The sequence below is a fragment of the Dermacentor silvarum genome, chromosome 6, assembly GCF_013339745.2.
Source record: "Dermacentor silvarum isolate Dsil-2018 chromosome 6, BIME_Dsil_1.4, whole genome shotgun sequence".
Taxonomy (NCBI): Eukaryota; Metazoa; Arthropoda; class Arachnida; order Ixodida; family Ixodidae; genus Dermacentor; species Dermacentor silvarum.
In genome coordinates, this window is record NC_051159.1 from 117,193,187 (window position 1) to 117,207,114 (window position 13,928).

The 13,928-nt window shown below is 45.1% G+C and overlaps 1 protein-coding gene across 4 annotated transcripts in view; it reads right to left on the reverse strand.

Annotated features, from left to right (window-relative positions):
- LOC119456850 (uncharacterized) overlaps positions 1 to 13,928 on the reverse strand; it is a 191,821-nt gene that overhangs the window by 31,738 nt on the left and 146,155 nt on the right. For 3 of the 4 annotated variants that reach the window (XM_049669422.1, XM_049669423.1, XM_049669420.1), the window contains exon 2: positions 4,163 to 4,381. In XM_049669422.1, coding sequence (XP_049525379.1) covers positions 4,163 to 4,381 — 219 coding nt within the window. Of the gene's footprint in view, positions 1 to 4,162; positions 4,382 to 5,007; positions 5,197 to 13,928 lie in introns of those variants that run through there. The other variant, XM_049669421.1, reaches the window with a different exon arrangement.

Sequence of the window (13,928 nt, forward strand, 5' to 3'; positions counted from 1 at the left end):
GCGCGTGTACGCAAACGCTGCTCGGCTCGGAGTATCCTGACGGCGGGTCGGTCAAATACTTCGGTAATCGACGTCTTGAACGCCGACCACGTTCGGATATCCCTCTCATGATTCCTGAACCAGAGACTGGCGACGCCCGCAAGATAGAAGGATACGTAAGCCAGCTTGTCCGAGTCATTCCATTTGTTGTGAACGCTCACCCGTTCATAAGATGACAGCCACTCTTCAACGTCGTTGTCGTCGGTTCCGCTGAAGATGGGAGGTTCCCGCTGGCGAACGGTGCCAGCGCAAGGGACGGGTGGCGATGGAAGAGTCTGCTGGTCGGCGTCCGGCATGGCAGAGGGTAGAGTCCGCGAACGAAGTTCCAGGATGGTAGAGTGGAACGTTACCCAGCACGGCTCCACCACTTATAAAGGGGATTTATTCGGGTTCGTAGCGACAGCGGGTCGTATAGATGCACCGAGCACAGTCCTCTCGCTCGAGCTTCTGCTGAGCGCTTGATGCTGCCGATGCTGCTGACTCTGCGTCATCGTTCGTCATCTTCCTTACAATATATATATATATATATATATATATATATATATATATATGATGAGAAAATTAGACATGGTGCGTCACCGACACACCATAAACAAAGCAAACCACGCTACTTTATAAGCAACCCAATTAACGTACCTCATTGAGAACAACGTCTCTCAGAAAGGTTGAAGAGGTATTCGTTGCCTATAGAGTGCTCACATTGCTCTTGCTGCTACAACACCGATAATAACTATTGCACTGCCCTTTCTCGTCCGAGCCTATAGTGTTGTTTCTTTCATGTATAAGTGGAGCTACAGATGTCATTTCTGTGCCTATGAAGATAGGCGGAAACGTATGCGCTGATATAATCTCGACCGGGTGAGGTGGGTTGTCACCGCAAGAATCAGGAGACGACGATGAAGGCGAGCATCGTTATGATGAAAAATAGAAAAGACTGTATTCACTTCATTGGTGCATGGTTTTGACTCTATCCGAGCCTCGAGTGGTTCTCTCTAACAAGGGGCTAGGACGGCCTTAAATAACCCCTCGTGGTCTTGTGGTAGCCGATGTCTCCTTCGGGGAACTTGGGGAAGTGTCAGTCCTCTGTCGGGTGGCCAAGTTGACGACCTCCTCCCCCTTGGGTCCTCTCCGTTGGTAGCTCGCCTTTTTCGTCTGCTCAGGTCGTAGAGGTGTGACGCTATCTCGGGGATGAAGGGGATTATCTCGTCACGGGAAAGGCGCTCGGGCTTGTTTTTCACATTTGAGAGGTACAGTTTGCAGGAAGATCATAACCACCTCTTGGGGATGATGATAATTGCCCCGACACGGGAACGTGCGCGGGTTTGGTTTCCCACAACTGAGATGCAGAGTTCCAAGCCGATCATAACAGCGCGCGCCGTTGTGCGTCCGGAAATCTGGCGTCACTGGCACTATGAATTCAGTGCCGGATTATGTCTCTGGTACGCTTGTCTGAGCCTCGCAGTGTATTAGGAGTGCAAAAGAGGGCAATAAGACACGCTGCGCTATTGCAGGCAATGGTATTTATGGGGATTACTGAATGAAGGAGAAAAGAACAATGTTCTCTTCCCACAAAAATAAATATCTGAAAGCAGTGTTAGGGCATGACTGAAAGTGAAGGGAGCGTGCAAATACTCAGAACTTTCTAGTAACAAACCAAACCTTTTAATATTCAGTCTTGGGGTTAAGTGGGTGCAATTTGAAAGGCAGAATATCTCTGGATTACCCTTTGAATAAATTGCGCTGACGTGGGGATAACTGGAAAACGAGTACTAAGGGAGAGACGCAAATACCTTAACGATATATGGCGAACGACGAGAGTTGTGGGTCAGAAAGTACATGCACACAACACAGAGCAGAACTGGTGTCATTCGCGAGGTTGTAACTACTGAGTTCTAGCACAAGGCGTGGGAGAAATGACCGACTTGAACAGTGCTACAGTTTGCGCAAGGGATCCAAAGGTGAATCGCATTTTCAAAATTTCCTCAAACGAGTAGCATAAGCAAGACTTATGAATACCTTGCAGTTTACGCTAGTTTCACAGGACGGATGGTATAGCGGAGAAATCAATCACGTGTCGTGCGGCAGTCATGGGGCCACTTTGCAGACAGCATTCACACGACACCGGACAAAGAAGACGTCAACGCGCGCGACCAAACCCTACCTCACTTCCCAAAGTACGAACGACGACCGCGCCAGCACGTTGGAATCTTCCGTGTGTTCACTCGCGAGAATTTAGCTAATAATACGAGACAGGCGTTTGTTGCGAGAGTTTCAGTTCAACGACTGACTTGGACTGAACTGAAGATTGTTGTTGCCAAACTAAGGCGCTTCGGGAGCAGATTTATCCTTATTTCTTCCTGAAAATCCCAAAGGTGGTTCGCCTTTAGGGGGTATTGCGAATCGCTTCACGGGGATCGAGTGATCGTCGCAACAACGTGTGACGTATGGTGACGTATGGTAGCGACGCACAATCCGCAATCTGAAGGCGCGATTGGCTCCGTTGTGTGAATAGATCCTTAGCGGCGCATACACCCACTGCTCTTACAGCTTGCTTCACCACCCGTCCTTCCAGAATAAACATTGAGCTTAATTTCAGTTTAAGCAAGGTACGCTGTTGTAGGGAACTGAGCTACTGCCGTATGCGAGCCGTTCTGCGTAACAAGATAGAGCGACATAATGCATGACTCAGATGTCACCAATTATCGGAGTGATGTTATACGACAACCCGATAATGCCGAACAGCTCGCTTTTCTTTGTCGTGATAAGCTGCAGCTCAGGCAACATGCTTTCGCTTTTTACTGCGCCGTAGCAGGTTGGCATAGGGCACCGCTGAGCTCTTATATCAGTGCATCGCACCCTGATGTTTTAAATATTTCATATTCAAACACATATATTGGATCTGACTCTCATTCGGTCGCTGGCTTTAAGTGAGTCAGCCCAATATACCGGGTGTTTTATTTTATCGGTAACGAATTTTAAAAAGATCATCCATGATATGTCGCACAATTCTACTTCTTGAGCTGGATTACTCTCAGAGTACACAAAAATGAAAGTGAATCTTTGACTAATTGAAAACTTTTTGCTAATTGGCTTTTATACTAATTATTTTACGAAGCATATTGCAATTTAAGAATTGCAGCAGGCGACATTTGGAGACATATCTGCAGATGACACCAGTTTCGAGACATGCGTTCCCAAAATTAGTGGTGAAACGGGTTAACATTCCCGTAACCTTTGAGCTTCAAGGCATAAAAAGGCGTTTTGGTAAAGAAGTAAGTGGATCAACAGTGCATTTTTACGCAAGTTTGACTGCGCCTATATCTAAACTGGTGCTAGCTTGAAAATTCGTTCCAAGTTGATATGTTTTGTAAAATGACTATCAACTCGCGTATGGTAATATGTTCACTAATTATATAGTTTAAAAGTTGATAAAATTTTTAATTAGTCAAATATGGGTATTGATTATTAGGGTAAGTAATGCAAACCTCTTCGAGTGTTCCAGCTCAATAAGTAGATTAGTGCTAAATTCCACAGGTGATTTTAAAATTTTGTTAACGTTAAACTAACACACCCGTTACATTGGCGCGAACGCATGTGCATTTGCCATTACATGCTCCAATTTGCGGGGCATAAAAAAAATTGGTTTGCTTTTGTTTGTCAAAGTGTCGGAGAGACTTCTAAATATTGCGTAAGGAGCCATCAGCTTCTCGCATCCCTCAAATAGCGCTGCACAATCAATCAATCAATCAATCAATCAGTCTTAAAACAAAATAAAAAAAGACATTGAAAATAGTCAAAGCGCGCGTAATTATCCAAGCATTCTTGCGCGCTTGTTTCGACCCCCTCCACTCAACAGAAATCTGCGTGAGCCTGCGCTGCGCCTTTCGCTGTTTCAGTCGCTTATGTCTAATGGAGCAAAAAAAATGAGGGGACAAATCTGACTTCATTGTCTGTCTTTTTTCCTATCATACTTGGTTAGGATTTTTTACTGACATATGTAGACTATTTTACCACACCGACGGTGGCCTCATAGTGAGACGATCGGTAATTGCTTGCATCGCGCGCCTTCTATAACAACGACTAAATGTCCAACGTTGTAGATTGATGTAAGAAAACCTCTTACCATAAGTACGTATCAGGTAGTTGCGCTTAGTGCGAAAGTCTTGAACGTAGGTCATGACGTCCCCATTCTTCGTTACTCTAAAAGTAGCTTTCTTCTCAATGCTGTCGTATAATTCTTCAAAAACTGAGAGTTCGTAGTCTCTGTGTACCCCGTTCACTACAAAATTCGCTCGCACAAATTCGCCGGACGCGGCGAATGCGCCGCTGTAGTAAGGTATGCCTGAAAAAAGAAAAAAAAAAGAAAACGTAGTTAGCTTGTTCACAAGATCACTGATGTGCTATGTGTGATTATTATTACGCACAGTACAAGTGGAATGAACGGACGAAACTGTATTCATTCGTACCGTTTGTCCTCACCCATATGCTCTTACGCAATATACCTATAACATGTAGCAACCAGCTCAAATGTGTACTCCATTACAGATTAGTAAGTCATAATAAGCGAAGAACCAAAGAAAAAAGTAGCTCTAATAAAATTCTAGTGATCGGTGGCTATTGAGGAAGTCGGGCGGTACATCAACGTTCGTGCGGTTAGATATAGGCACACGTTAAAGAACTCATTCTGAAGCTTCGCATGTGAAGCTTCAATAGCAAGTCATACTTTACCCGATTTGCCTTGCCTTTATCCATTTCCTCAAACAGGGCTCCAGCCGCACTTTAATATGTTATCCTGTCCGAGAGAAACTCAAGAGGAGAAAAATAACTTCGAATCCGTTAATTACAGCGTGTTTCATAGTCCAATTGCTTGTTTGGGACGTTAAACATTACGAATCAGTCAATGAACTTTGATAACAAATTTAACACAAAAGCTAACAAACTTTCCACATGCAGAACGTGATCTCTTACCTTGAACGTAAGTAGATGTTGCATGAAGAATGGTGAGAAGAAAACAACAAAGACCGGACATTTCTTTTTCGAAAAGTTGGAAGGTTGGCGCGATTGCGATGAGTAGGTTACGAAGAGCCGCGCGTCTATAGTTACTTGTATCTGCTTAACAGCTTTGACAGCAATGAAAGCAACAACTGTCCTTTAAGAGACGTCAAATGTACTGAAGCATCTTTGTGATGCCACACTATCTCCCACCACGACAGAGAAAGTTTATCTAAAAGCCCAGCCATAGGAGGGGTTTTGCGGGATATCTCTCTTGGACCTGCCGTAATATATATTGAAATAGTCTGATAATTCATTCTGCAAAGGGCCGCATGTGCCTTATCTTCAGATAACCCGAACCGTACTTATAGGCGCCAGCAAGTTTACGCGGCAGCAAAGGTCAGAGATAAGTTAGTACAGAACTTGGTGTGTCTGGATAGCCTATGACTTGGCTTCTAAGGGCAAGGCAATTGGTGTAAATTTTGTTTAAACTGGAGCGGCAGCCGCATGAAACGCATTCCCGACACACTCGCTCTCACACACGCTTTCTTACACAGTCTGATGGGCATTTCTGATAGCAACAGTTCCACCTTAGGACATTGAGTATATCAATCAATCAATAAATCAATCAATCAATCACTCGATCAAAGGACGACTTGGCACGATAACTTAGTGGCTATGGCGTTGCGCTGCTAAGCTCGAGGTAGTGGGTTCTAACCTGGCGGTGGCGGCCGCATTTCAATGGGGGCGAAATTAAAGAAGGAAGAATAAAAACGTTCCAGTACTTAGATTTAGGTTCACTTCAAAGAACTTACGGCGATCACAATCAATCGGGAGTCTCCCGCTACCGAGTTCCTCGTAATCCTATTGTGCTTTTGGCACGTAAAACTCGAGAAGCTTTCTTCTTCAATCAATCAGTCACTCAATTCTGACACGTTTTTGACGCAGCGACATTGGACGTCCCAGATAATCTGTTCACGAAAGGTGCCAAAAACTGTTTTTTCTGGACAAAGTCTAGGAAAACATACCACAGAGCTCCCGTTTTCCATACCATAGTACTTCCGCTTTCACTGATAACCAAGTGGAACTTACTATGGCGGCATAACAACACGGTCGTCGGAAAACATCAAATGCGCATGTCGGCGCTGTAGGAATGTGTCATAGAAAATAAGTTGCAAATGTGTTACATGTGTTTGCCACCTAACAAGTTTTTTTCGTTGAACTTTAAAGGAAATATATTGGATCTCGCATCAAATACCTAGTCAGAAATCGCAACGGAGCTGTTCCAAATTATCAGAGTTGAGTCAGTGAGGGAAAATGAGGAAACGAGAGCTAGCTGAAGCATTGGTTTCACGTTCGTAACAACTACGCATTCCTATGCCGCGATGCAGCATCCGAACATCATTTGAATTTCGTGCCGCTTGTGTTGGTTCCCTTCAATACCTCGTACCTATCCATTGGCCTTTCGTAACTTATCTTTGTTGTTCCACGCCTAGCTCTGTTTGCGCTGTAACGCAGAAGTGTCTTCGCCTGCGTGTTTTATATACGTCTTTTGTCAATATGCAACACAACTTCGCCATTGACACACATTCGAATTCTCGCAATCCTTTAGATTGACAGAACGCAATTTCCAGTATTCCAGCAGGTGTGCAAAGAAACGTACTAAGCGCCAACCATGTGTGTTTACCTGGCCTATTTGCGAAAAGAAACTGTCCTGAACCTTTGTGTCATTCGACTGTTGAGGCACCATTACGACCGTCTTCGGGAAACGGTTTACGTCAGAAGGGCATGAGCGCGAGAGGCATCTGGACCTCTTGCCGCGCGCGCGAAAATATTTCTGTCTTTATGGCCTACATCTTCGGGTGAAAGACAAATATTAGGGGCCCCTTAGTAATATTTAGTCGATTTTTAGCTATTTGTGTCAGTAGCATCGTGTTTCTGCGCTACATTTTCAGCGTGCACTATAAATAGGGCTAAAGATCGGGGAACATATGAAACTGCCACAGTGCTGTTTTTCCGTACGTACCCATCACCATATTTTGACTTGCCTTGCCTTCAGTTATCGTCATTGATGATTTCATTCCAGTTCCACTTCTAAAGCTGTAACACTGTAATATAGCAACCAAAAGCTTTGCAGCGGAGGAAACTGACTCAGGTCGTCTCCTATGCCTTCGCGCAATTGGGCTAGATCTTTGAACGAAGCTTGTTAAATATCATCATCAGCCTATATTTATGTCGACTGCAGGACGAAGGCCTCTCCCTGCGATCTCCAATTACCCTTGTCTTGCGCTAGCTGATTCCAACTTGCACCTGCAAATTTCCTAACTTCATCGCCTCAGCTAGTTTTCTGCCGTTCTCGACGGGGCTTCCCTTCTCTTGGTATCCATTCTGCTACTCTAATGGTCCACCTGTTATTCCTCCTACCCAATTACATGGCCTACCCAGCTCCATTTTTCCCTCTTAATCTGAACTAGAATATCAGTTAACCCTATTTGCTCTCTGATCTACACTGCTCTCTTCCTGTCTCTTAACGTTAGGCCTAACATTTTTCGTTCCATCGCTGTTTGTGCGGTCCTCGACTTGTTCTCGAGTTTCTTTGTTAACCTAGAAGTTTCTGCCCCATATGGGTTAGCACCGGTAGAACGCATTGATTGAACACTTTTCTTTTCAACGACAGTGGTAAGCTCCCAGTCAGAATTTGGTAAAGCCTCCGTATGCACTCCAACCCGATTTTATTCTTCTGTAAATTTCTTTCTCAGGTTCAGGGTCCCCTGTGATTATTTGACCTAGATAAACGAACTCCTCTACAGAATCTAGAGGCTAACTGGCGATCCTGAATTCTTGTTTCCTTGCCAGGTTATTGAACATTATATTTGTCTTCTGCATATTTATCTTTAACCCCACTCTTACACTTTCTCGGTTGAGGTCCTCAATCACTTCTTGTAATTCGTCCCCATTGTTGCTGAATAGGACAATGTCATCTGCAAACCGAAGGTTGCTGAGATATTCGCCGTTGATCCTCACTCCTAAGCCTTCCCAGTCTAAGAGCTTGAATACTTCTTCTAAGCATGCAGTGAATAGCATTGGAGAGGTTGTGTCTCCTTGCCTGACCCCTTTCTTGATAGGTAACTTTCTACTTTTCTTGTGGAGAACCAAGGTAGCTGTGGAATCCTTGTAGATGTTTGCTAAGATATTCACGTATGCCTCCTGTACTCCTTGATTACGCAATGCCTCTATGACTGTTGGTATCTCTACTGAATCAAATGCCTTTTCATAATCTATGAAAGCCATGTAGAGAGGTTGATTGTACTCCGCAGATTTCTCGATTACCTGATTTATGACATGGATATGATCCATCGTAGAATATCCCTTCCTGAAGCCAGCCTGTTCTCTTGGTTGGCTGAAGTCAAGTGTTGCCCTGATTCTATTGGAAATTATCTTGGTGAATATTTTATACAACACATTAGCATAGACCCAAGCAAGCTAATGGGTCTATAGTTCTTCCAGTCTTTAACGTCTCCCTTCTTATGGATGAGCATAATGTTGGCGTTCTTCCAGCTTTGTGGTACACTTGAAGTCTTGAGGCATTGCGTATAAAGGGCCGCAAGCTTTTCAAGCATGATATTTCCTCCATCTTTGATTAAATCGACTGTTCTTCAATCTTCTCCAGCAGCTTCTGCCCTGGTCCTGTCTTGCAAGGCCCTTCTAACTTCATCGCTAGTTATTGAAGGAGCCTCTGTATCCTGTTCATCACTATTTCGAATGAAAGTAGCTTGGAGTAGGACTTGTGGACTATCTACCACGGACTGTTCATGTCTCTATATACGCCGACGACATTTGCATCTGGGCCTCTGCAGTGACTCGGCGTCAGGTGCGGGCCAGGCTTCAGCGGGCGGCAACCATGACGGCGTCTTACCTACGAGAACACGGCCTCAGTGTGTCTACAGAAAAGTGCGCATTGTTTAGCTTTACGCGCAAACAAATGTCCCTGTATCCTGTTTCAATCAACGGTCAAGCCGTGTCCTATGTTAAGACGCATCGCTTTCTGGGTGTCATCATCGACCGCAATCTCTCGTGGACCCCTCACTGCGTCTACCTGAAGAAGAAGTTATTTGCTATTGCTCAGGTATTTAAATTTCTCTGCGGGAAAAACTGGGGTGCACCAGTTCATTCTATGCTGCAGCTGTACAGGGTACTGTTCCTGGGACTCCTTCGTTACAGTCTGCCAGTTTCGTCAAATACATGCAAGACGAACATTCGCACTCCTGAGAGCATACAAGGTCAAGCCCTACGCACGTGTTTAGGGCTGCCTCAGTGCACATCAACAAGAGCAACAATAGCCATCGCGAGAGACCATACGATCGAGACACACGTACCTGCCGACTCCCTTAGAGCGCACATTCGTCATCTGTCAAGGATCCCCGACCATCACTTAGCTTCCCTGCCAGCGGAGAGACCTCATGCGACCTTTTAAAAAGTGATTAGCGCCCATCAAGAGTGTATACCGTCATCCTTTACACCGGCGGCGAAGCCTTCATCTCCCCTGTGGTGCCTGCGACAGTCTCAAGTGAACTTTTCTATTCCCGGAATCACCAAGAAGGCCAATCATCCATCGCTGGCTCTGAAGCAACTGACGCTCCTATTGATGCACCAGACAAATGTCTGATATCACGACTACATACGTATATATACCGATGGTTCGACCTCACCTACCATCTCAACTGCCGCATTCGTCGTTCCAGACAAGCAAGTAGCAGTTAAATTTAAATTATCACTTATGACTACATCTACGTCGGCAGAACTTGCAGCCCTCCATGCAGCTGTGACCTACGTCACCGAAGAGCCGGCACAGAAATGGGTCATATTCTGTGACTCTAAGGCAGCCCTTTACAGTATCAAGTCAGCCTTACATCACAGAACTTACGAGCAGATGATATCCATCATCAGGGAAGTACATCACCATGCTCTGGAAACAGGGCACAGCATGGTCTTCCAGTGGATTCCTGCTCACTGTGGCATCATCGGCAATGACACTGCTGACAGGGCTGCCCGATCAGCCCACGAAGACACCCCACGAAGACACCTTTGGCGAGGGCGGACACTGCCAGTAAACTTCGTCTGCTTGCACGCAAAAAGTCACAAGCTTTATGGAGTTCAAGTGCCTTCAATTGCCAATTGTATAAGTTGAACCCCTTGCTACGACTACAACTGCCATCTAGCCTTTCCCGCGGCGAAACAACCTTCCTGTGCCGCTTGTGGCTGGGAGTGGCGTTCACGAAACTTACTCATACCGTATGGGAATGGCCGAGAGCCCGATGTGCGACTCCTGTATGTGCGAGGAAACCATCGAGCACCTATTAAGCACCTGTCCTCGCTATGACGTACAACGCCTCTCTGTCAGGACAACTTTAAACCTGCTGGACTCGAGACCGTTCTCTGAGTCAAAGATACTCGGACCGTGACTACACCCGTCACTGGCACAAAAAGCGATGTGTGCTTTAGTACAGTACTTGAAGTGCACCGGTTTAAGAGACTGCCTATAGTGTCCCTGTATATCGTCCCAAGTGTACGCTGTACTCATTCTCTCCCTATTTTTCTCTTTCTATTCCCCCTTTCTCTTACCCCTAGTGCAGGGTAGCAAACCGGACGCTCTTCTGGTTGACCTTCCTGCCTTTCCTCTCCTTGCTCTCTCTCTTAGCTGATTGGGAACTGTACAGGTCAGTAGAGAATTCTTCGCTGCTTTTACTTTGTCATCAAAATTGCTGATGATATTAACCTGCTTATCTTTCAGTGCATACATTTTGCCTTGTCCTATGCCAAGTTTTCTTCTCACTGATTTGATGCGGCGTCCATATCTTACAGCTTCCTCAATTTTTTCCACGTTATATTTTCGAAAATCTCTGACTTTCTTCTTGTTGATCAGTTTTGACAGTTCAGCGAATTCTATCTGATCTCTTGAGTTTGACACTTTCATGGTTTGTCGTTTCTTTATTAGGTGATTTGTTACTTGGGAGAGCTTACCTACTGGTTGTCTTAATGCCTTACTTCCCACTTCAATTGCTGCTTCTGCGATCAGCCTAGTTACTGTTCCATTCATTACCTCTATCTTGTCTTCATCTTCCTGTTCTAAAGCTGCATATTTGTTTGCGAACACCAGCCTGAATTGGTCTGCTTTTACCCTTCCGGCGTCTAGGTTGGCCTGTCTCTTCTTGACTAATCTTATTATTTCTCTCTTCAAATTGAGAGAAATCCTAGACCTCACTAAGCTATGGTCACTGCACTTTACTCTACCTAAAACTTTTACATCCTGCACTATGCTGGGATCGGCAGAGAGTATGAATACTATTTCACTCCTTGTTTTCCCTACTAGGGCTATTCCAGGTCCACTTCTTGTTGTTTCCAGGTCCACTGCTGGAGCAGAGGGAGAACACCCGGCCTCAAATCTGAAGGTTGTAAGTTCGAATTCTCCTCCAGTCCACTACATTTTCTGGCATAGAGTGGCGCCTGACACCGGCAAAAAATATCGCCGAGAGCTAGTGGGGCTGTACTAGTCCAGGTGCAACGAAATTAGGAAGGCCCACTAAGCTTCAACAAAGTCACTCACCCACCAGAGCAGGAATTTGCCTCCCTGGTGCTCTATTCGGCCACCACCTCCCTCATGACTCCTACAATCAACCCATGGCCCTCAGTCCCCATCGTCTGCGGAACCTCCTAACCAAGGCGGTGGTCAGACCTGCGAAGCGGCAGAGGATGCAAAAAATCTCTGGATCCGGTCAGGTCGCCACTGGAAACTGAACCTGCCAACGTTCAACACGTGCACCTTATCGACTGAAGCTTGCTTAGCAGGGCTATTTAAAGAATTATCTGGCATTACATTGCCTGGGATATTATTGGCCTTAGTGAGGTTAGAAGAACTGCTGAGGCTTATACAGTGCTGACTAACGGCCACGTCCTCTGCTACAGAGGTCTTCCAGATAAGAGAGAATTCTGGGCAGGATTTCTAGTCCATAAGGACATAGCGGGCAACATTGATGAATTTTACAGCATTACTGAGAGGGTAGCAGTCGTCGTAATAAAGCTTAATAGAAGTTGTAGAAGCCTACGTCCCCACCTCCAGTCACGATGATGAAGAAATATAACAGTTTCCTGTAGATATTGAATTAACAATGAAAAAGGTGCTAACTCAATATACTGTAGCCATAGGTGACTTCAATTCAAAAGTGGAGAAATAGCAGGCTTGTGAGCAAGCAATTGGCAACTACGACATCGATTCTAGGAACACTAGAGTTGAGATGTTGGTAGAACTCGCAGAAATAAATAGGCTGCGAATAATGAATTCAATATATGGCTCGTAAACTATAATATTATCTGAAATGTTTCCCCGACGCTCACGACAAATTGTGTGGCCGATATGACCACTAAAGCGACTTGGCTGGGCCTTTCTTCCGTTGAACGGGAATACCCACTACACATCTGGGCTTCCGCTATCAACATTAGACATGTCGTAATCTATTATGTAAGGCATGCTCATACTCACAACAATATGGTGGCTACCGAAGTTTCTTGCTTTTATTTGTTTACATTATTAATTTATATGGCGACGCTTCTTACAAGACTCTTTACGATCTTTCTTGGACGAGCCTGGCTCAGCAAGGTCGTTACAACTCGAGGCGCGCTGTTCCATCGTGTGCAGTTGCTGCGGTTAATCGAGTAACTTTTCAATAAATAAGTGACAGCCTGCAATAAAGCCGTTTCTTGAGCTTTGCAAAACTGGCTTTGGCTTAAACATGATATGTGACCGAATGGCGACGTGAAACGCATTGTATGGAAGAGGTAGTTGCGACTGGGAGGAACGTGTGTCATATACTTCAGTAGACATGTAAAAGAAGTTTTACGTCCTTTCGTGACACAGTTTAAGTACCTTATAACAAGCAGAAAACGGTCCAAAGTAGCTTAAGGATTACGTGCGCCGCAGTTAGCTTAGGTGAGATCATGTTTATTTAAGCGGTAGTCTGTATATGCGTGGTAATGACGTTTGTGTACGTGTATTATAATTTACTTTTTACCGCCTCCCTGTCTCATAAATGAACCTTCACTAAGTTTGTACATTGCAAACAGACAAGCGCGATGCGCTGGAATTATAGGTACCACACAATGACAACTGTGAGAGAACAATCAGCCCACGGTTCTGCCGCATACACGCAGCATCGCTACCAGTTTTACGTTCGCGTGATAAACGTCTGAGGGCAAGGGTGGAACAAAAGATAACCTGGTTGCTTTGTAAATAACTTTCGCATACTTATTATCGGGCCCCAAAGTGCATTCCTTTCTCTGCGTTCGGAGAGTCACGAAATTGACACTTTCGAGGCCAGAAACCGCAAAGATAGTGTCGGGACAGCACATTTAAAAATCTTCATTACTGAATTTACAGTACTGAGTAACGTTGATAACACTCCCGAGGGTGAGAAAGATCGTTGGTAGAGAAAAAGAAGTACGCCGTGCGCCTCCGCATACCACGCTGCGTTGTCATTGCTCCCCGCACACGAGTTCTAGTAATCATAATTGCCGGTAACATGATCTCCACCTAAGTGGGATGTTAACCACCTCCTGGGCACAGGAATAATCTCGCGTAGCGCCGAGATGCGTCGAACGATTGCGCCGCGTCTCGCATCATCCATCGATATGCGTTCTTGCCTGTGCCACGTGCCACGTTCTGTTGTACTTCCCGCTTGCCGCAGGCCCTGATTGGATGTCAGACGCTGTAACAGCAGTAATTTATTTCTTGTAAGCCGCTAGGAGTAGCTGATATCTTCAAGACTTCTTTTATTATAAGAGATAGAACTGAGACGGAAAAGGTAGGGAGTTTAACCATCATAATTGCTGTTTGAGCGAGAAAA